Source organism: Grampus griseus (assembly GCF_964374135.1).
Source record: "Grampus griseus genome assembly, chromosome: 11".
Classification (NCBI taxonomy): Eukaryota; Metazoa; Chordata; class Mammalia; order Artiodactyla; family Delphinidae; genus Grampus; species Grampus griseus.
In genome coordinates, this window is record NC_139005.1 from 39,753,956 (window position 1) to 39,777,463 (window position 23,508).

The window sequence follows — 23,508 nt, forward strand, 5'->3', positions numbered from 1 at the left end:
TAAAAATCTTCTGTGTTCTGCTTATTCATCTTTCATTCCCCTCACCTTTGGCAACCACTTATCTTTTTACTGTCTCCATAGTTTTGCCTTATCCAGAGTGTCATAAACTGGAATCATACAGTATGTAACCTTTTCAGATTGCCTTCTTTCACTTAGTAATATGTGTTTAAGATTCCTCTGTGTCTTTTCATGGCTCATTAGCTCATTCCTTTTTAGCATTGGCTAATATTCCATTGCCTGAGTGTATCACAGTTTATCCATTTACCTACTGAAATACATCTTGGTTGCTTCCAATTTTTGGTAGTCATAAGTAAAGCTGCTCTAAACATCCACGTGCAGGTTTTTCTGTGGGAATAAGTTTTCAGCTTCTTTGGGTAGATACTAAGGAGTGCAATTGCGGAATCATAGGGTGAGAGGATCCTTAGTTTTGTAAGAAAGTGCCAAATTGTCTTCCAAAGGTGACTGTACCATTTTGCATTCCCACCAGCGATGAATGAGGGTTCCTGTTGCTCCACATCCTTGCCAGCTCTGGTGTTGTCAGTATTCTGGATTTTTGGCTAGTCTAAGAGGTGTGTAGTGGTTCTGATTTTAATTGGCATTTCCCTAATGACACATGATGTGGCACATCTTTTCATATGCTTATTTGCCATCTATATATCTCCTTTGGGGAGGTGTTTATTAAGGTCATTGGCCCATTTTTTTAATTGTGTTGTTTCTTATTGTTGAGTTTTAAGAGTTCTTTGTAATTTTGAGTCTTTTGCGAATATTTTCTCCCAGGCTGTGGCTTGTCTTTCATTCTCTTGACAGTGTCTTTTGCAGAGCAGTTCTTAATTTTAATGAAGTCCAGCTTATCAATTCTTCTTTCATGGATTGTACCTTTGGTGTTATATTTAAAGTCATTGCCAAACCCAAGGTCATCTAAATTTTCTCCTAAGTTATTGTCTAGAAGTTTTACAGTTTTGCATTACAGTTGGGTCTGTGATCCATTCTAAGCTAAGTTTTGTGAAGGGTATAAGGTCTGTGTTTAGATTCATTTTTTGGCATGTGGATGTCCAGTGGTTCCAGCACCATTTGTTGAAAAGACTGTCTTTGGTCCATTGTATGCCTTTGTTCCTTTGTCAAAGATCAGTTGACTATAATTCATATATATGGGTCTATTTCTGGACTCTCTATTCTGTTCCATTGATCATTTTGTCTATTTTTTTCACCAGTACTACAGTCTTGATTGCTGTAGCTTTATAGTGTGTCTTGGAGTTGGTTAGTATCAGTTTTTGAGCATTGTTCTCTTTCATATTATTGTGTTGGCTATTCTGTGTCTTTTGCTTCTCCACAGAAACTTTAGAATCAGTTTGTCAATATTCACAAGATAAATTGCTGGGATTTTGATTGGGTTTGCATTTAATCTGTAGACCTAGACCAAATTGGGAAGAACTGAAATCTTGACAATATTGAATCTTCCTATCCATGAACATAGAATATTTCTCCATTTATTTAGTTCTTTCATTTCTTTCCTCAGAGGTTTGTAATGTATAGTTTTCCTTGTATATATCTTACACATACTTTGTTAGATTTATACCTAAATATTTTTTTGGTATGCTAATGTAAATGGTATTGTATTTTTAATTTCAAATTTCACTTGTTCATTGCAGTTATATATTAACCTTGTTTCCTGCGACCTTGCTATAATCACTTATTCCAGGAGTTTTTAATAACATTTTAAAATTTTTATTATAGAAATTAAAAATTTTTTGTATAAAAGGTAGAACAGTACAATGAGCTCCCATAAACCCATAACTCAGGTCCGTAATTAACAACGCGTGTCCACCCCCAGTGAATTATTTCCAAGCAAGTTTTTTTTTTTTTTAATTTATTTTTTGGCTGTGTTGGGTCTTCGTTGCTGCACGCACACTTTCTCTAGTTGCGGTGAGTGGGGGCTACTCTTTGTTGTGGTGCGTGGGCTTCTCATTGCGGTGGCTTCTCTTGTTGCAGAGCACGGGCTCCAGGCGCGTGGGCTTCAGTAGTTGCAGCACGCGAGCTCAGTAGTTGTGGCACATGGGCCGTAGAGTGCCGGCTCAGTAGCTGTGACACATGGGCTTAGTTGCTCTGAGGCATGTGGGATCTTCCCAGACCAGGGACTGAACCTGTGTCCCCTGCAGTGGCAGGCGGATTCTTAACCACTGTGCCACCAGGGAAGTCCCTCAAAGCAAGTTTTTGACATCATCTCAGGGAAGGACTTTTTAAATAGATATAAAAATCACTAACCAAAAGAGAAAAGAATTAATGTCAATGTATTATTACATTAAAATTTAAAACTTCTATTTATCAAAAGGCACAGTCAAGAGAGTAAAAAGGCAAGTCACAGAGAAGAAATTTGCATCATGTTTCAATGATAGAAAACTACTGCAGATCAATAAGAAGAAGACAATTCTCCCTCCAAAAACTGGGCAAAAGTAGGCATGTCAGGAAAGAGAGTATTAAAATGGCTAATAACATATATAAAGGCACCGAGTCTCTTTAGAAATGAATGAAATGCAAATTGAAACCAGTAGTAGTGAGATACTACTACTCTTGCACTAGTAAGGCTAAAATTAAAAAGAATAACAGTGCCAAGAGTGTGAGTATGTGGAGCAGTAGAAGTTTTTAAAAACTGCTAGTGGAAGATTAAATTTGTGCAGCTACTTTGAAAAACTTTTTGATATTATGTATTAAAGCTGAAGATATGCATACCCTATGACTTAACTTCTGTTCCTGGGTATACTCAAGAGAAATGCATTTCCAGGTACACCAAGAGACTTGTACAAGAATATTCAAAACAGTGTTGATTGTATTGTCCCCAAACTGGAAGCGACCCACTTGTCCATCACTAGCAGGATAGATAAACAGACCATGGCATACTCATACAATGAAATACTTTTAACAAAGAAAATGAACAAACTACATTTACTTGCAAGAACACGCATGATCTTACAGTGTTGAGCAAAACAAGTCATGCACCAAAAATAAAATATGTACGGAATTATTCCTTTTAAAAGTAAAACTATACCCTAATATTTAGTCAAATGTGCTTAGGGGGTGTCAACTATAAAGAAAAGAAGTTTGGAGCGTGGTTACCTTTGGCAGATGGGAGGAGATAATGATGAAGGGGGTCATAAGGAGGACTTCTCGGGTACTAGCGTTTTATTTCTTAACTGGGGTAATAGTATTTGGGTGTTTATTTTGTGGTAAATGATCAAGCTGTAATACTTTTATGTGTGTGTACACTGTAAATGCACGTACACATAAAGTATTCCCTTCTATAATTGTAATTTCATATATAATAATTCCATATATTTCACAATAAAATTTTTTTAAAGACATTTCATTAAGGCAGAATGGGTTTAAACAAGTGTGCTATTTAGGTAGCATGTTTCTTACATTCACAAGTATAATGCTTAAAAGCTAGTGTCCACTTTGTGATAATTGTAACAACTATTTAGAAATAGAAATATTTATAAACAAAGTAGATTATTGATCCATTAGTCAGTTTAGGAAAGAAAAGCTGACAGATTTAATTCTTATTTGCATGAAGGTTAATGAATGAAGAGTAACAGATTTTGCGGTGCTGTGTATTATGAGAAAAGTCATCGTTTTGTTGGAGACAGAAGCATGCAATTAGGATTGCCTTGTTCATTTCTGTACTTTGAAGCAAGGGGGATGAGATGGGGTGGAGAGGGAAGACAGTCACTGTTTTACAGTACTAGAAGGAACATGCAAAGCAAAGTCTTTTATAATGACAAACAGAATATCTCTCAGATCTAAACTGAAATTAGTTCTACCACATATGAAATGAAATGCAGTTAAAAAAAAAAATCGCTCCTCCTTACTCTCCTTCAGATTCTCAGGAATTCTGCCAGCTAGTGTGCACTGATTTAGTATTTGAAGGTTTGTTTTACTTTTAAATATCACAGTTCATAAGTGTTTTAATTTTTTTGACTTATGAAATTGAGTTTCTTTCCTGGATTAGCTGGCAGAATTCTTGAGAATCTGAAAGACCATGAGGAATAGGAAAGAATTTAAAAAACAAAAATAAAAACCTATGCATTCAACTCACCCAGTGCACGAAATAAGCCCAGAACTATGGTATATATTGTAAGGACATCCAAGAGTAATGATCCCATAACATAGAAGATCCATTAAACAGAGAAATACTAGTTGAACCTAAAAAGAGGGTTTGACTTGTAAGAGACTGAATATAGGCCCTTAGCAGTGGAAAGTATGTTTTTCTTCAGACTTAATGTTTTTCTTCAGACTCAGCTCACACAGAGGCATATTAGAGGACTTGATTTATTCGCAGACTGACTTTCTGCTTTTTAGATTATCTAGTTTCCTTGATTCTCCCCCCGCCACCCCCGTTTTTACTGGCTGTTCATCTTTTAGCCACATCACAATTTATTTCTTCCTTTCACAAAAGGCTGGGAGAGATTAACAAGTAGAAAGGTAAAACTCAGTCCGTCCTTCTCACTGCTTGGAAATAAAGAAGGTCTTAACTAGATATTTTACTTTTTATTCTATTTTAGTGCCGCTTTCCTTAAGAAAAGCCTTGAAAGTTGGCTGTAAACAGATATCAAAATAATCATCACGTGGCTTCATAATTTTCGAAGTAACTATTTGAATTCATGTCATCCCTGGAACTACATACAGAGTTTTGCATATAAAACATTAACTCGGAGATAATCTAGAATCAGCAAATAACATGTACTGATCTTAGTAATTAAAGATTTGAGTTCTTTATTTTAAAAAAAATCACAGTTTTTAAGTGCTTTAAATTTTTTTGACTTGTGAAATTGAGTTTCTTTTTTGAAACAGCTGGCAGAATTCTGAGAATCTGAAGGACAGTATGGAGTAGGAAATAATTTTTTTTACTTATGCATTTTATTTCACATGTGGGAGAACTAATTTCAGACTAATGAGAGATGGCATTGAGACAGAAGAAGTTTGGCATTAAAATCAATATCATTGTCTCCTGGCTATTCTCTAGAATACGTTACTAAGACAGTTTTGAAACGTGGCCTGAATTTCCTATCTACCATTCAACCATCGAACCTTTTAAATAATGAGACACTCAAGAACTTTTGGAACTTAAAAAATAGAAGCTTATTCTGTTGCATCTGCGTGAAACCTGGGAAAATCTATTGGTGAGAGTAAAGTAGGGTTTAATTGCTTGCATAATAAAACCCGTGACTTCCCATCAAGCTCTGCCTTGAAAAATCAGAACTTATTCTAGATGTTAGGAAATTTCCCAGTGTAAGCGCTTTGTCTATAAAAAGAGGCACAACGTACTTCAGAATGTAGCTGAAGAAGCACTCAAAGGAGCAAAGTAAAGAAAAAATTTAATCAGCTCTTAAGACTAGATGGCAAGGGAATTCCCTGGTGGTCCAGTGGTTAGGACTCCGCGCTTTCACTGTCGAGGGCACAGATTCAGTCCCTGGTTGGGGAACTAAGATCCCACAAGCTGCGCAGTGCGGCCAGAAAAAGAAAAAACACTAGATGACAAGTGAAAGCAGAAGCAACAGGAAGATAAAAGGCTGCTTTCTTTCATTGAAGACCTACTTAGCAGATTGATTGGTAGTTGAAGTGTGGATTTTTCTGGACACTGAAGCCACATTAGTCATCCGAAATGGCTAGGAAGACCAATCGATGAGACTCCTTACAACCTACTAAGAGGACTGGCAACTAGGATGGAGCTTTCTTAAATAACTTTTAAACAACTAAACATATAAAAGTGCTAGCATTTCAGAAAGCTACAATAGTGTACTATAGTAGAATTACTTAAAGCAAACTAGAAATCTTACAAAATGGCATTTTGACATAGTTGCCTTTCTAAATTTCTCATCTCTGATTTGCTTCCCTTTTAAGCCTGAATCCCCTTTATTTACACATATCCCCCCTTTTTAAATAAGTATCTTATTTCTTACCAAAACAGTCATAATTCTTCTAAGCTTAGAAGGTAAATTGACAGAAGAGAGAATTACCACCTAGGAAACTGAAGTTGGTGGCATCTTCAGTTTTGAAGTTGTGAATACACTCTAGGCTTTAGCTAGTAGTGCCTGTGACAATAACTTTCTTTTCCTTGCACTCACATTTGTGCAACATAACCCCTGTCCCTATGTTTGCCATTAGTGCCCATGAAGAAACTGAACTCCACTTGTAATTTTAAGGGTGATTTATATGTGGATTATTCTCAAAATTGGCAAATTTTTCAAAAAAAGCAATTGCAAGAGACTAGTTATCTTCTTTTAGGTGGTTGAGTACTGGCTGTGTTCAGTCTAAAGGAGAACTTCAGATTGTTTAATTGTTCATGAGATACCACTTCTGGCACTTAGCCTCTGCTTTTGAGTTTGCTTTTTAATTTTTAAAGGGAAGTTGATACAGTTCGGGAAAATATGACAAGTGATCATCACACTTGTTAGGTTATCTGTATGTCTAGGGTTCTTCACCTCTGGGCTTACCTGCACTGAATTGGCTCTTAACTGTATGGCCTGTCTTTGGCCATGGTGAAATGTGAATAATTTTGTAATCCAACTTGTTTCATGTATGTAGGAGGAACATCAGTGAGTAATAACAAAAATCTGAGATCCTTAGAAGAAAGGTGATATACCACCTTTTAGTTAAAATTATGGCAACTTGAGAACTAGTATATTTGATGAGTTATGGCACTTTGTGTGTAGCATAAAACTTGGACTCTGTCCTTGGTTCTGCAGTAGGTTTCTTACTGTATGAGTTTGGGTAAAGAATAGTACCATGACTGACTTTTCTCATCATTGTAAAGTGAAGAGAAGGTATTCTGGAAGGGATTATATTTCCACCTTTCTCCTCACTTGTCAGATTGGATAATATAATAATTTGCCATCATGTCAATGAAAAAAAATACATAAACAATCTAAAACCATGAGTTTTTAGTTGTTAAATTCAAAGACACAAATGCATTAGCCCCTGTAAGAATCCTTAGACTTACTCCATGTCTGGGTTGAGCCCCCTCTATGCTTCTCTCTACTGTAAGCAGCCTGGAATTTGGGGGAACAGACTTTTCCATGAAGGAAACAATCTTCTCATTGATAATCAGATTGAATTCACTTTAGTACTTTCAAAGAGCCTTACCGCGCCTTAATAATATTAGCTCTGCTAAATCTTTTTAGGTAGGACCCTAAATAGTAAAGCTTTCAACAGTCTCCACCTGGGGCTTCCCTGGTGGCTCAGTGGTGAAGAATCTGCCTGCCAATGCAGGGGACAGGGGTTCGAGCTCTGGTCTGGGAAGATCCCACATGCCGTGGAGCAACTAAGCCCGTGGCCACAACTACTGAGCCTGCGCTCTAGAACCCGCAAGCCAAAACTACTGAGCCCACGTGCCACAACTACTGAAGCCCGTTTGGCTAGAGCCTGTGCTCCGCAACAAGAGAAGCTACCACAATGAAAAGCCCATGCAGCACAACAAAGAGTAGCCCCGCTCACCACAACTAGAGAAAGCCCACGTGCAGCGACAAAGACACAACGCAGCCAAAAAAAAAAAAAAATCTCTGCCTCAAAATAGTGTTATGGTGGGCATCTAGTATATGTATTTAGTACTGTGCAATTTAATAAGCTATGCATAGTTGCTATCATTATTAGAGAGATTGTTTATTTTTACTGGTCTCTTGCATTAGACTGTAAAACTCAGAGCAGGAACCATAGACGTCTTGTTTGCCAATGTATCCTCAATGCCTAGCTTGGCTCATGGTAGGTGCTTACCAAATAGTTTTTGCAGAGATTAATTTGGAATCTCAGTAAGGGATCCTTACATTTAAAATTTTACATTAGAAAACAATGCTATTTTCTTTTCTTAACATTCTTTATAATTAGAACTTAAATTTTTTAAAATTGTGATAAAATTTACATGACATAAAATTTACTATTTTAACCATGTTTAAGTGTGCAGTTCAGTGGCATATTTTCACACTGCTGTGCAACCATCACCACTGTCCAGCTCCACACTTTTCCAACGTGCAAAACTGAAACTCTGTTATCTGTTCAACAAGATCTTGCTTTCCCCCTTCCTCCCCAGCTCATAGCAACCACCATTCTACTTTCCCTTCTTTTAATTTGACTCTCCAGTCACCTCATATGAGTGGAATCATCCAGTATTTGTCCTTTTGTAACTGGCTTAATTCACTTAGCATAATATCTTCAAGCTTCATCCATGTTGTAGCATGTGTCAGAATTTCGTTCCTTTTTAATGCTGAATAATATTCCATTGTGTATATATATATACACACCACATTTTCTTTTTTTTTTTGCAGTACGCGGGCCTCTCACTGTTGTGGCCTCTCCCGTTGCGGAGCACAGGCTCCAGACGTGCAGGCTCAGCGGCCATGGCTCACGGGCCCAGCCGCTCCGCGGCATGTGGGATCTTCCCAGACCGGGGCAGGAACCTGTGTCCCCTGCATCAGCAGGCGGACTCCCAACCACTGCGCCACCAGGGAAGCCCCACACCACATTTTCTTTATCCATTCATCTGATGATGGACATTTTGTTTCTTCTACCTTTTGGCTATTGTGAATAATGCTGGTATGAACATGGGTATACAAATATTGGGTTGGCCAAAAAGTTCGTTCGGGTTTAAGTAAAACTAAAAGACACATTTTTCATCTTCACCAAGAATTTTATTGAACAATGTATTCACTAGCCGAATGAACTTTTTGGCCAACCCAATATTCGTTCAAGTTGCTGCTTTCAGTTTTCTGTGTGTATACCCAGACGTGGAATTGCTGTATCATATGATAATTCTATCTTTAAACATACATTTAAGGAGTCACCATATAGCTTTCCACAGCAGCTATACCATCTTACATTCCCACCCGCAAGGTATGACGGTTCCGGTTTCTCCACATCCTCACGAATACTGTTTTCTCTCTTCCTTTGTTCCTTTCCTCTCTCCTTCCCTTCCTTCCTGCCTGCCTGCCTGCCTGCCTTTCTTCCTTCCATCCTGAGAGTTGTGAATAATCAGACATTTTAACCAAATTAATTATGAAACATTGAATACAATATGGTCTTCAGGTTAAATTATAAATTAAGAACAGAATTAGACTGTGTTTCAAAGTTTGTTGAGATATGTGTTCAATTACAAAGAAGACATACAGATAGATGGCCAGCAGGTACATGGAAAGGTGCTTAACATCACTGATTAGGAAAATGCAATCAGAACCATAATGTGATATCACCTCCCACCTGTTAGAATGGTTATTATCAAAAAGACAAGAAATAACAAGTGTTGGCCAGGATGTGGAGAAAAGGGAACTCTGTGCACTGTTGGTGGGAATGTAAATTGGTGCAGCCACTATGGAAAACAGTATGGAGGTTCCTCAAAATATTAAATGTAGAACTACCATATGATCCAGCAATTCCACTTCTGGATATTTATCCAAAGAAAGCAAAAACATTAACTCGAAAAGACACATGTACCCCCATGTTCATTGTGGCATGATTTACAATAGTTGAGATATGGAAACAACCTAAGTGTCTATTGATGGATGAATGGATAAAGAAAATGTGGTGTATATATTACAGTGGAATATTATTCAGCCATAAAAAAGAAAATCTTGCCATTTGTGACAACATGGATGGACCTTGAGGACATTATGCTAAGAGAAATAAGTCAGTGAAAGACAAACCGTATGATCTCACATAAATGTGGGATCTAAAATTTGAAAATAAAAGAGCTCATAGATACAGAGAACAGATTGGTAGTTACCAAAGGTGGGGGGTGGGGGGAGGACCAAATGGGTAAAGGGGGTCAAAAGGTACAAACTTCCAGTTATAAAATAAATAAGTCCTGGGACTGTAATGTACAGCATGGTGACTATAGTTAATAATACCGTATTGCTTGTTTGAAAGTTGCTGAGAGAGTGTATCTTAAAAGTTCTTACCATCAGAAAAAAATTCTATGTATGGTGATGGGTGTTAACTAGACTTATTGTGGTGATCATTTCACAATATATACAAATATCAAATCATTATGCTATATACCTGAAACTACATAATATAAAGTTACATATATGTCAATTATACCTCAATTTTTAAAAAAAGTTGCTCTGACTATGTGATAGTCAGATATTTCTATGTTATCCTCATTGACATAACTTTTGCCTGATTTTTGAAGCCAGTGAAAACAATAACAAAGCCTGCAATATTTACAGATATGTCAGTGATCCTATAAATAGCATACTTTTCCCAAAATGTTCCTAAATCTGTGCTATTTGAAATAATTCCAAGAAACCTGTGAGATGGTTCCTGATAGAATGAGATAAATGATGATAAGAAAGCTCAGTGTCAAGGGTTCCTCATATCCTTTATGAATCTTGCCAGAGTATAGTATTTAACTTCTTTTTTTTTTTTTTTTTTTTGCTGTACGTGGGCCTCTCACTGCTGTGGCCTCTCCCGTTGCGGAGCACAGGCTCCAGCCGCGCAGGCTCAGCGGCCATGGCTCACAGGCCCAGCCGCCCCGTGGCGTGTGGGATCTTCCCGGACCGGGGCACGAACCCATGTCCCCCGCATCGGCAGGCGGACTCTCAACCACTGCGCCACCAGGGGAGCCCTAACTTCATTTTTTTTTCTTTAAAAATTTATTTCTGATAGAATATACATGACCTTCTATCATAGAGTAGTTATAAAAGGATGAGACCCTGCCTTATTTCCTACCAATGGAATTAAGTAAATCTTAGGCTTTCTTTGCATGAAAAAATAAGAGAATTGTTAAATCACTAAATGTTGTTGGTGGGAATTAAAAATGACTTTCCCTGTCATGTTGAGAGGCACTTAAGCTCCAGTTCATTGAAGCAGGGTTTTGAATCTACTTGAGTTGTTGGTTTACGTAAAAAGAGGCAATATTAGCTGGTGAATAGACAAGTTAAGATGTTAAATTATTGCTGCCCTTTTTGGCGAACTCATGATTTAGAATATAAATACAAAATGGGCATTTGTGCCCTGGGAGGCTGACTTGTACAGACTACAGTTCAGACTACAGGTTCCTTGCCCTTGGGCTTCTGGTTGAGTTTGGCTATTGGGCAGCATAGACAGGAGACCAGAGGCAAGGAGGAGAGTGAGGTAGGAGTATCTGTTCCCCCAATCTTTCCCTGAGGGGTCACTGTGGGCTTACTGTGTCCTTTGACTAAAGGACTATTATCCTGTGGCTGTCTCCACACCAGATGAAACAAAGATGAAAGAGCCTGTTCTCTCTGGGTTCCAGTAATTGCTCCCTCCTTACCTTCTTTAAAACCTCCAGTAGCAATATACGTTGCTATTATTAGCCAAGGAGTACTGTGCTCTATCTTGTGGTTTCCCTACTCCCTACCAGCACCTTCGAAAATAGTCCCTTCATTAAACTCTCTTCAGATTTCCCAGTCTAAGTGTGCTGTTTGTTTCCTGCTGGGATCCTGACTGAAACAGCTGCTTTATGTATTTTTTTTAACATCTTTAATTGGAGTATAATTGCTTTACAATGGTGTGTTAGTTTCTGCTTTATAACAAAGTGAATCAGCTATACATATATATATATATATCCCCATATCTCCTCCCTCTTGCGTCTCCCTCCCACCCTCCCTATCCTACCCCTCTAGGTGGTCACAAAGCACCGAGCTGATCTCCCTGTGCTATGTGGCTGCTTCCCACTAGCTATCTGTTTTACATTTGGTCGCGTATATATGTCCATGCCACTCTCACTTCGCCCCAGCTTACCATTCCCCCTCCCCATGTCCTCAAGTCCATTCTCTACGTCTGTGGCTTTTTTCCTGTCCTGCCCCTAGGTTCTTATGCTTTATGTATTTTTAATCATTATCCTAACTGGTATGCCAAATAAACCCTAATAATACTTATGCTAATTTGAGGGGGCAGTAACTGAAGGTGTTTGCAGAACTACCCTTTGTTTTCCTTGCACTTGGTTTCATCTAGCATGTTGTTAAAGGAAAAAAAAAATAAAAAGTGTTAGATGATGTAGAAATTAGAAATACGAATAGTTCATTTAAATATAGATTCCAAAATGCTATTTTACCTTAAGTATCCCCTCTTTTCCCTAAAAGAGGTTGGTGGTTTGATTCCTTACTAAGATTAATGTCCTTTGTATCATCTCAGTGCTCATTAATGTGTCTTTGGGAGAGAGTACAGTTGACCCTTGAACAACATGGGGGTTAGGGGTGCTGACCCACGAGTGCAGTGGACAATCCTTACAATTGGGCCTCAGTGTCCACAGTTCTGCATCTGTGGATCCAACCAACCGCAGATTGTGTAGCACTATAGTATTTACTGTTGAAAAAAATCTGTGTATAAGTAGCCCCAGGCGGTTCAAACCCATGTTGTTCAAGGGTCATCTGTACTTAACAACTGTGAGGTTATATCATCTGGATAACCTAAAGCAATTCTGAGAAGGTTGCTGGGTAGTAGTATTTTGGCTATATAAGATTTTTATCTGTACTGTGTCTCTTTTCAATTAATAAAGATAATTGGGAGTTAACCATATTATGTCGTCATCTGGAAAACTCAGGCTTTAAATACTGAGTTTGTGTAAATGTGACCTGATTTTTCATTCAGGGAACAATCATGATACTGCCAATATTACAGAGGTTAAATCTAACTTAATTCACAGTTCAATGGTAATTGGCAAACATAGTTTCTCTTTGAATGACATTGGCTCTATTCATATCCTCTTTTCCACTTTTAGTACCAAAATATTGTTATCATTCTAACTTATAATTATCAGTCTTCCACAGCAACTAGGAGGTATTTTAAAACACAGGATAACATTGAGCTGTAAAAGAGGCTTTAATTAACTGGGACAAAGTGAGAGAGTGGCATGTACCTATATACACTACCAAATGTAGAACCAATAGCTAGTGGGAAGCAGCCCCATAGCACAGGGAGATCAGCTCGGTGCTTTCTGAACACCTAGAGGGGTGGGATAGGGAGGGAGGGAGGGAGGGAGACGCAAGAGGGAAGGGATATGGGGATATATGTATATGTATAGATGATTCACTTTGTTATAAAGCAGAAACTAACACACCATTGTAAAGCAATTATACTCCAATAAAGATGTTAAAAAATTTTTTAAAAAAATCTGAAATAATAGTAAAAGAATTTGGAAAGCGCACTAGTATGTTACTGTATTTTTTATACCCCCATCTTATTCCATTCAGACTGCTGTAACAAAGTACCACAGACTGGGTAGCTTATAAACAACAGAAATTTACTTCTCACAGTTCTAGAGGCTGGAAATCTGAGATTAGAGTGCCACCACGGTCTGGTGAGTGCCTTCTTCTGGGTTTCAGACTTCTCATTGTGTCCTCACATGGTGGCAGGGGCTAGAGAACTCTGTAGAATCTTTTTTATAAGAGCACTTATCCTGGGACTTCCCTGGTAGTCCAGTGGTTAAGAATCCGCTTTCCAATGCAGGGGACGCAGGTTCAAACCCTGGTCAGAGAAGTAAGATCCCACATGCCGTGGGGCAGCTAAGCCCACGCGCCACAACTACTGAGCCCTCACACTCTGGAGCCCGCACTCCTCAAGGAAGAGCCCACCGCAGCCACATAAGTAAATAAAATTTAAAAAAAAAAAAGAGCACTAATCCCATTCATGAGGACTCCACTCTCCAAAGGCCTCACCTACTAATACCATCACTGTAGGATTTCATATATGAATTTGGAGGGGAGAACACAAACATTCAGACCACAGCAACCCCTTTTCTCAAAATTTCCCCTTTTACTTGCTTTGTTGAAATTCTAACCCCCAAGCTACTCCCAAGTATGGTGCATGGATCTGCAATGTTGATACCGCTTGGGAGTAAAAACCTCAGGCCACACGCCAGACTCCTGAATCAGAACGTGCATTTTAACTGGAGATTTCCCCAGATGTTAAATACACACATCAGAATTTGAGAAGCACTCTAACCATGTCCTAGGATCGCATCTCATTAGATTAAAACAAAGTTGTCAAGTGTTAAAGCTGAGGTAATTTGTTGATCATATAGTCACGGGTAAAGAAACTGATTAAATTCATAGATAGCCTTCTTTATAAGCGCAGGGAAGCCAAACTCTTTTCTGTAATTACTTACATTGAACTCAGTTTTCCCATTTGTGCTGGTAATGTAAACTCAAGTACATTGCTTTATCAAGTATTATATTGGGAACACAAACAAATGTGTTCATGGAGTTCATAGTCTAAGAACATGGTGTGTGTGTGTTGCAGTCTGGAAGATGGAAAGTACTTTTATGTGTTGTTATTATTAATGCCACAGAAGCTCTCATTCTCACATTTTCATATTTGTTAGTATTAAACTTTACCTTGAGGAGCTATTTACTAGCTACTTTACTTTAGAGGGTCTTTTAAATTAACATAAGATAGTTAACAAAGATACCAAGGATTACTGGACAGTCTAATATAGGTGATGTACTTAGTGTTTTTCTCAAGCTGTGACAGTTTCTATTAAAATAAAATTAATTTTATAATTTTAATGCAAATGTAGTTATCAGTTATCTATATAATAGAATTTGCAAAATAACAACTAACTTCTTGTTAGCTGTCTATGGGAGAAAAGCAGCTAGTATTGGCCCTTCCATTTTATGGGATGGATTATGTGTTAGCTTTGGACCATGTTGAATATATTTTTTCCTTCTCATTGTTTCAGATTCATCAGGATTCATTTTTGATTTGCAGTCCAATACTGTACTGGCCCAGGGAGGAGTTTTTGAGAACATGAAAGAGAAGGTATGACTAGTTACTGTGGATAAGAAACTTGAATGTTTTGTTAAAATTTAGATACTAATAAAATCAATGGCTATACAAACTCATTAAGAAAGTGAAATTTTAAGAACAAAACTGTATGAATGCCACTGTATATCAGAGAGTAACCACCATGAAGGTTTTGAGGAATCAGAGCCTATACATGCAATTTGCTTTGCATGTATACATATACATATATTTATTCTAAATTCTCTTGAAGACATCTTAATATTAATTAATTAATATTATAACAATATTTATATGGCTAAGTGTGTATCTCATTTAGCAACACTCTTTTTTTTTTTTTTTTTTTTTTGCGATACGCGGGCCTCTCATTGTTGTGGCCTCTCCCGTTGCGGAGCACAGGCTCCGGACTCGCAGGCTCCAGACGCGCAGGCTCAGCGGCCATGGCTCACGGGCCCAGCCACTCTGCAGCATGTGGGATCTTCCCAGACCGGGGCACGAACCCGTGTCCCCTGCATCGGCGGGCGGACTCTCAACCACTGCGCCACCAGGGAAACCCTAGCAACATTCTTTAAAGAACAATCTGAGTAGGATCTTCCCTTTTTTTTTTTAAGACAATCCAATTTTTATTTTTTGATTTTTATTTATTTGGCCATGCCGGGTCTTAGTTGCAGCACGTGGGATCTTCGTTGCGGCACGTGGGGTCTTTTAGTTGTAGCATGCGGACTCTTAGTTGTGGGATGCAGACTCTTAGTTGCGGCATGCATGTGGGATCTAGTTCCCTGCCCAGGGATCGAACCCGGGCCCCCTGCATTGGGAGCATGGTGTCTTAACCACTGGACCACCAGGGAAGTCCCAGGATCTACCCTTTCACTTGAAGAGGATTTTTAAGTCCAGGAGACTTTAGAGCAAGAAGAGAAATAAATTTTCTAAGTAATATACCTTTGGAAGAAAAGGTTGTTTTTAGTAATATAACCCTTAATGAGCTATACTGAGAAAAACATCTAAAAAAAAAAGCTTTATGTGTGTTCTCTGTCTTATTTAAAAAGTATATTGTTGATTATGGAGTCATAGATATATATTGGTTCAGTAATATAAACACTTTCACATTTTAAGTTATCAGAATTTTACCTTTATCATTGAATCTGTTATTTTTGCCTGAAGCCCATTTTCTAGTGATCAGTGCTAAGTTTTTTGCTCATTTCAAAAATGTATATTACAAATTTGCCCTCTTTGTATTATAGATTATATACCTTCCCATTTGTGTGGTTTTAAACCTTATCATTGTTCAATTAAGCCTGAAACAAAAAAAGTATAGAATGATATGAAAACAAGTGTACTAAGAAAGACTTAGGTTCTAATACAGATTCTGCTAATTACTTGAACAAGATACTTTACTTCTCTTCGTCTATAAAAGGACTTCCTTTTCAAGCAGTATGGCTGACTAGATACCCTGAAAACATTTCTAATATACAATGCTTACAAATACAGAATGAAAAATAACATACATCATTTTAAATGCATAGATGGGGAATTCCCTGGTGGTCCAGTGGTTAGGACTCTGTGCTTTCATTGCAGAGGCCCTGGGTTTGATCCCTGGTCGGGGAGCTAAGATCCTGCAAGCCACATGGCACGCAAAAAAACCAAAACAACCCAAACCTTTTAATACTATATTTGAACTTTTATTATTATATATGAACTTATGTTGTAAGAAACAAAATTTCCTAGCTCTATCCACTGAAAGGACCTAGAAATAATGACTCCCTGGTAGCAATAAACACACCTAGCTCTTAGATCTTGGTTTCTAACTACCACTTTCTACCAAAAAGAATCAGGTCTTCTTGAAAAAATAACCAATTTCACATTGTGCAGTAAGACAAGAAATGAAAATTATAAGGATTAGAAAGGAAGAAAAAAAAACTGCCGTTATTTATAGACAATACTCTTGTCTACATAGAAGAACCAAGAAAGCATCAAATTATTAGGAATAATGAAGTCATCAAAATAGCTGGATATAAAATCGATATACAAAAATGAAAACAGAATATGCAATTATTAGAAAGTATTTTTAATCTCAAAAGATATAAAATACCTTAAAATACCTTAAGAATAACTGACAAAATTGGAATTCCCTGTTTTAAAGGGAAATTTGGCATTTCTAATGAAATTGTAGATGCCCTACTGTTCAGGAATTCTACTAGTGGTTATATACAATAGAGGCATCCTCTCACTGTTCACAGAAGACCCTTTTGTTTTTTGTTTTTTTTAACTAACAATTTGCTAAACATTGTCATAGGCACTGAGTATTCAGCAAGTAAGCATAAGCATAGGAATATTTATTATAACATTTTTCATAGTAACCAAACACTGGAAAGAACGTAAATGTCCATCAACAGGAGAATGAATAAATTGGCTATATTCATACAATGGAAATGCTATGTAGCCGTTAAAATAAATGAATAAGATGCATTTATCAACATGAAAAATAAATCTAAAAAAATTGTTACATGAAAAAACAAATTGAATATAGACATGTACGATATGATAATATTTATGTAATGCAAAACAGTAATATGGATTACCTGTGGATACATACATACATCATAAAAGTACAAAAACATGTATCAAAATAACACCAAGTTCAAGGTAGAGATCTCTGTGGAGAGGAGGGAAATGGGGTTTAGGAGAGACTTCATGGGCACTTCAGTTGCATATATTTTATTTTATTAAACTGGCTGTCATATAGTGAGTATTCATTATGTTTTATATACCTGAAACAGTTTATAATAATTTAAATTATCTTTAAGCATTATTATACAATTAAATGATATGAAGTAAACGTTTCGAAAAATGCTGTACAAAAATCTGTTATTGTTGGGCTTCCCTGGTGGCGCAGTGGTTGAGAGTCCGCCTGCCTATGCAGGGGACACGGGTTTGTGCCCCAGTCCGGGAGGATCCCACATGCCGCGGAGCAGCTAGGCCCGTGAGCCATGGCTGCTGAGCCTGCGCGTCCGGAGCCTGTGCTCCGCAACGGGAGAGGCCACAACAGTGAGAGGCCCGCGTACCGCAAAAAAAAAAAAAAATCTGTTATTGTTGGTGGTTCGTTAAACTTCCCACCTTTCTCTGTAGTTTGCTAAAAATGAGGAAATGTTGATGCTAAATTAATACCTGATACCTAAATTAAACCACCCTTTCTTGAAACAAAATCTGGCACAAATCTTTTTTAATTAATTAATTAGGTTGCACTGGGTCTTAGTTGCAGCATGCGGTCTCCTTAGTTGTGACATGCGAACTCTTAGTTGCAGCAAGCATGTGGGATCTAGTTCCCCGACCAGGGATCGAACCTGTGCCCCCTGCATTGGGAGCGTGGTGTCTTAACCACTGTGCCACCAGTGAAATCCCCTGGCACAAATCTGTTTCTAGAAATGTTCTGCTTTTCTAAGTTTTGAAATTAATTTTTATGTACTGTTATCACTCATCTATTAATCATTCCCAGTGAGTTGGTTGTATGTACTCACACTGACACTAAAGAGTGATATATCTTGTTAAAAATGAAATGGTACCCTTTCTGTTATTCTCTGTATGAGATCTCAGTTTCCAACTGACCTACTGATATTAGAATTAAATGAACTTGTCTTCTTTTCCAGATAAATGCAGTACGTGCAATAGTTCCCAATAAGAGTAACAATGAAATTATCCTGGTTTTGCAGCACTTTGATAATTGTGTGGACAAAACAGTACAAGCATTCATGGAAGGTAATCCTAGCTCAATATTTTTATAAGTTTGTATTTGTTCAAATAGAAGTTGCTTCAGCATTCTATAACATTCATTCGGCAATCTGGTGTTTCATAGATGATATAGCAGACGCCATGATAACATAACATACCATGCCATTTTTAAAGATATCTCTTAAAGCTCCCTATTTCAGCCCTAGAAGTAATTCGTTCATAAGCTATATAATACCTGGAATAAGAGACAAGCTGAGAAGACTCCATCATTTTATTCAGAACGTTCTCTAATGGTAGTTAAGAAGAAATTAGGTGGCCAGTATAAGGGACTTGATTGGAGTTGGGTGTAATAAGAATTTAAGAAACAATGACAAAGTAGTGGTCCAGTAGCTCAGCCACAGATGGCAGATTCAGAGACTCAACATTCTTTTTCAGGCTCCAGTACCATTTAGTCTGGCTCTGGCAAGTGATTCAAATACATGGGTTTGAGTATCCTTATCTACCATACAAAAAATGGTAGGCTTAGCCAAGCCTTCTGATTTATAGAGTTGAGGAGTGTTTTACAAAATTCTTTCCACATAACTTGTTTGGGAAAAACTGCCTAAAGCTATCGCATCAGGGAACAGTGACAGCGACATCAGAATAGGTCTCCCCGTTTCTCTTTTTCTGAATTTACCAGTATAGAATAAACATGTCCAAATACTGTAAGGTTTTTCTTCGTCTTCATCTGTTTTCTTTATAATGTTAGTATTTGGGTCTAGGGTAGTATACAGTTCTCTCTGAAACAGTGTAGTTAAGGTGGTGTGTAATCTTCTGGAGGAGAGAGGATACCGTACTTGGGCTGAAACCAGTCATCTTTGTATTCGGTCAAAGATATATAAATAAAAGAATCTTTAAAATGGTCAGGCTACATTAGTCTCTTCTTGGAAGAACTTACTGAGGAAATTGAATGGAGAAGGGGAATCTAAATGGGCAGGTATTCTAAAAGGTAAGCATGACATGTTTATCTCATTACATTAGCTTAGAGACTTGAACCTTAACTTTTCCTATTGGGAACTTTGGAGATTTTCCAGCAGTTACAAAATTCGGGGACACTAATTCCTGCTTGAGCATGCATGTGGTAGGAGAAGAAATATGTAATTGGTTTCTCTTACAGGTAGTGCCAGTGAAGTACTCAAAGAATGGACAGTAACAGGCAAGAAAAAGGTAAAAATGAATTAAATTTAGAAGTGTGATATCAATATTTGTATTATAAAAAAATTTAAGCTCTGCCAAAATATTTGGAAGATTTACATATGCATCTTCAGCTTCCCTGGTTAAGAAAAGTTTTCTTCTATGACACTGAAACACAGCTATGTACATAGAATACCACACAATCTCCTCCACGTGATTTTGGGCAGGAAGCAGAATGACTCTGCCATGGTGCAATTGCAGAGGGTATTAATATTATTAATATTAGGCAGGGGTGAAACTAGAGAGCATGTCAAGGAAAGCAGAGGTCCTCTAGAGAAAGTGATCTAGTCCAGCGGTTTTCAACATAATTCATATCACAGGTCAGTTAAAATAGTTCAGCTTCTTAGGTCAGACCACTTGTGTTGTGATCTCTGATACTAATGAGCTTTGGCTTAAAGCCTAAAGAGGGGCTTTGCTACTATTAGCTATGCGGAGGGGTCTGATGGTCCAATTCAGGGAGGTAGAAGGCACTTGGGCCGTGGAGTCAGTCAGAACTGGATTTATATCCTTTTTCACTACTTACTGGCTTTATTTCCTGGGAATATTGTTTAACCTTAGTGTGCCTTATTTTGCTTATCTCTAAAATAGGAAAATAATATGAACAAATGCAAGTACTTAATACAGTGTCTAACATATTAGTTCTCCTTATCCACTTAAAACCAAAGTGCTTTCCCCAAAGGATACTAGCTGGCCTCAGAATGCTTCCCATAGCTCTTTACTCTAAATCTGGTTCCTTTAGGAAGTGCTTGAAGTGTGAATTTCAATCAAGTATCTCTATGAAATCTCTTTAGGGTCTATATTAGGTTAGTGCTGGAGTACTGGAATACTTTCTTGATGACTCCACATCACTTCATTAGGAGTTCTGTTAAGTATTGATTAAACCAGGCCTGACCCCAATGACCCTTGAGAATTTTTTCTAAGAAGAACTTAATACTACTACAGATTCCCCTGAAGCTCTCCATACCTGTAGCTTTGAGTATTTGCTTAACTTCTTCCCATTGCTTTCACCTAACGTGAGTGTGTGTTCTGGAGAACAGCAGCTTATTAATTTATTGGCCCAGGATAATAGGTTATTAGTGATGTGAGATATGCATGAAGCTGGAAAAGTATGTGTTGGAGACATAAATTTCTTAAAATTTGGAGAAAGAAAAATGGCTTCAGTTTGGCAGTCCCAAACGCCCAAATCTAGTTCAGTTAACTGCTGGGATTAGTTCAATAGGATGTAACCATGAACAGTTACTGGGACAGGTATTATATATATAGGACAGTGATATGAAAACTCAGCCAGTTCACATGGGAGAAAGTATTTAAGAGAAAGAGAGATGAGAGCTGTGGAGAGGAAAAAATTATATCTAGCGTTACATTAGTATTCCTGTTAGGGCCATGAAAGGGGTTTAGGGTAAAATTAATTCAGTCATGTCAGTCTAGCCTTAGAAATAGAATTAAGTATTTCTAGTAGAGCTGTGGTTTGACAAAAATAAAAGGTAAAGGATTTTTGTTTTAATTTTAGTATTTGCATAGGTAATATATTCATGTGGCTCAAAATTCAAAGCTATAAAAGTGAATATACTGAAACATCTTTATCCCTGGGGATAGTTCCCAGCCATTTGGTTCCACACACCAGAGGCAAACTGTATTATCAATTTCTTATGTATCTTATGGGATATTTTATACGTATATATAAGCAAATATGAGTATATAGTCTCCTCTTTGCTTGCTCCTTTTTCATGTAATATATCTTGGAGCTTATTCCATGTCAATATATAAAGAGCTTTCGTGGTTTTTTTATGAATGTATACTCATCCTACTGTTTAGATGTACCATAACTTACTTAACCGTTCCTTTATTGATCAACATTCGGGTTGTTTGCAACCCTTTGCTATTATTAACAATACTTCAGTGAATAACCTTGTACATATATCATTTTGCATGTGTTAGTATCACCTAGGATAAACTCCTAGAAGTGGAATTGCTGGGTCAAAGTGTATATGTATTTGTAATTTTGATAAGTATTACCAGATTGCTATAGAGAGAGTACCACTTTGCACTCCCACAAGTGATATATGAAAATGCCTGTTTCTTTATTCCCTCAACCCTACAGTGTTATGAAACATTTTGAACTTTGCTAATCCAGTAGCTGAAAAATGATATTATAGTGCAGTTTTTTTCCAAATGTTTTTTTACTGTGGTAAAATACACATAAAATTTACCATCTTAACCATTCCAGATCTCTCTCTCTCCTTTTCTTTTTTGTTTTTGTTTTTGGCTTTTATTCTAAGTTAATATCTGGACTAATATGCCAACGAAGGGTTTATATTTTACTTCTTTTTTTAAAAAAATTGAGGTAACATACCGGATTGACATATACACACTACTATATATAAAATAGATAACTAGTAAGAACCTACTGTATAGCACAGGGAACTCTACTCAATACTCTGTAATGACCTATATGGCAATAGAATCTAAAAATGAGTGGACATATGTATATGTATAACTGATTAACTTTGCTGTACAGCAGAAACGAACACAACTTTGTAAATCAACTATACTCCAATACAAATTAATTTAAGAAAACTTGAGGGGGCTTCCCTGGTGGTGCAGTGGTTGAGAGTCCGCCTGCCGATGCAGGGGACACGGGTTCGTGCCCCGGTCCGGGAAGACCCCACATGCCACGGAGAGGCTGGACCCGTGAGCCATGGCTGCTCAGCCTGCGCATCCGGAGCCTGTGCTCCGCAACGGGAGAGGCCGCAACAGTGAGAGGCCCGCGTACCGCAAAAAAAAAAAAAAAAAAAAAAGCGAGGTATAATTGACACATAACATTATATTAGTTTGAGGCGTACAGTATAATGATTCACTATTTATATGTATTGTGAAATGATCACCACAATAAGTCTAGTTAACATTCAGCACCATAATGGTATCAAAAAAATTTTTTTTGTCATGATGAGAACTCTTAAGATCTACTCTTAGCATCTTTCAAATATTCATCTCCAGAACTTTCATTTTATAAAACTGAAACTCTATACTTATTAAAAAGTAAGTCTCATTCCCACCTCCCTTCTGCCCCTAGCAACCACCACTCTACTTTCTGTCTCTATAATTTTGACTACTTTAGATAACTCATATAAGTGAAATCATACAGTAATTGTCTTTTTGTGCCTAGCTTATTCAGTTAGCATAATGTTCTCAAGTTTCATCCATGTTGTAGCATATTAGAGAATTTCCTTCCTTTTAAAGGCTGAATAATATTCCATTGTATGTATGTATCATATTTTGTTTATCCATTCAACCATCAATGGACACTTGGGTTGCTTCCATGTTTTAGCTGTTGTGAATAAATGGATGTACAAATATGTCTTCGAGACCCTGTTTTCAGGTCTTTTGGGTATATAGCCCAAAACAGAATTGTTGGATCATATGATAATTCTAATTTTTTGAGGAACCACAGCAGCTGTACCATTTTATATACCTACCAGCAGCGCACAAGAGTCCCAGTTTATCAACAGCCTAACACTTGTTTTCTGTTTTTTCTGATAATAGCCTTTCTAATGAGTATGAGGAGATATCTCATTGTAGTTTTGATTTTCATTTCCTTATGATGAGTGACATTGAGCATTTTCATGAGTTTGACCATTTGTATATCTTCTTTGGAGAAATGTCTATTCAAGTCCTTTGCCTGTTTTTTAATCAGGTGGTTTTTGTTGTTGTGGTTGTTGAGTTTTAAGAGTTCTCTATATATTCTGGATATTAATCCCTTAGATATATGATTTGCAAATATTTTCTCACATTCTGTATGTTGCC

General features: G+C 37.4%; 1 protein-coding gene across 1 annotated transcript in view; it reads left to right on the forward strand.

The window, feature by feature from the left end:
• The window catches only part of SPATS2 (spermatogenesis associated serine rich 2), a 134,996-nt gene that overhangs the window by 78,068 nt on the left and 33,420 nt on the right, over nucleotides 1-23,508 (forward strand). The window contains exons 3-5 of the mRNA XM_082665095.1: nucleotides 14,684-14,763; nucleotides 18,390-18,498; nucleotides 19,628-19,677. Coding sequence (XP_082521221.1) covers nucleotides 14,684-14,763; nucleotides 18,390-18,498; nucleotides 19,628-19,677 — 239 coding nt within the window. The remainder of the gene's footprint in view (nucleotides 1-14,683; nucleotides 14,764-18,389; nucleotides 18,499-19,627; nucleotides 19,678-23,508) is intronic.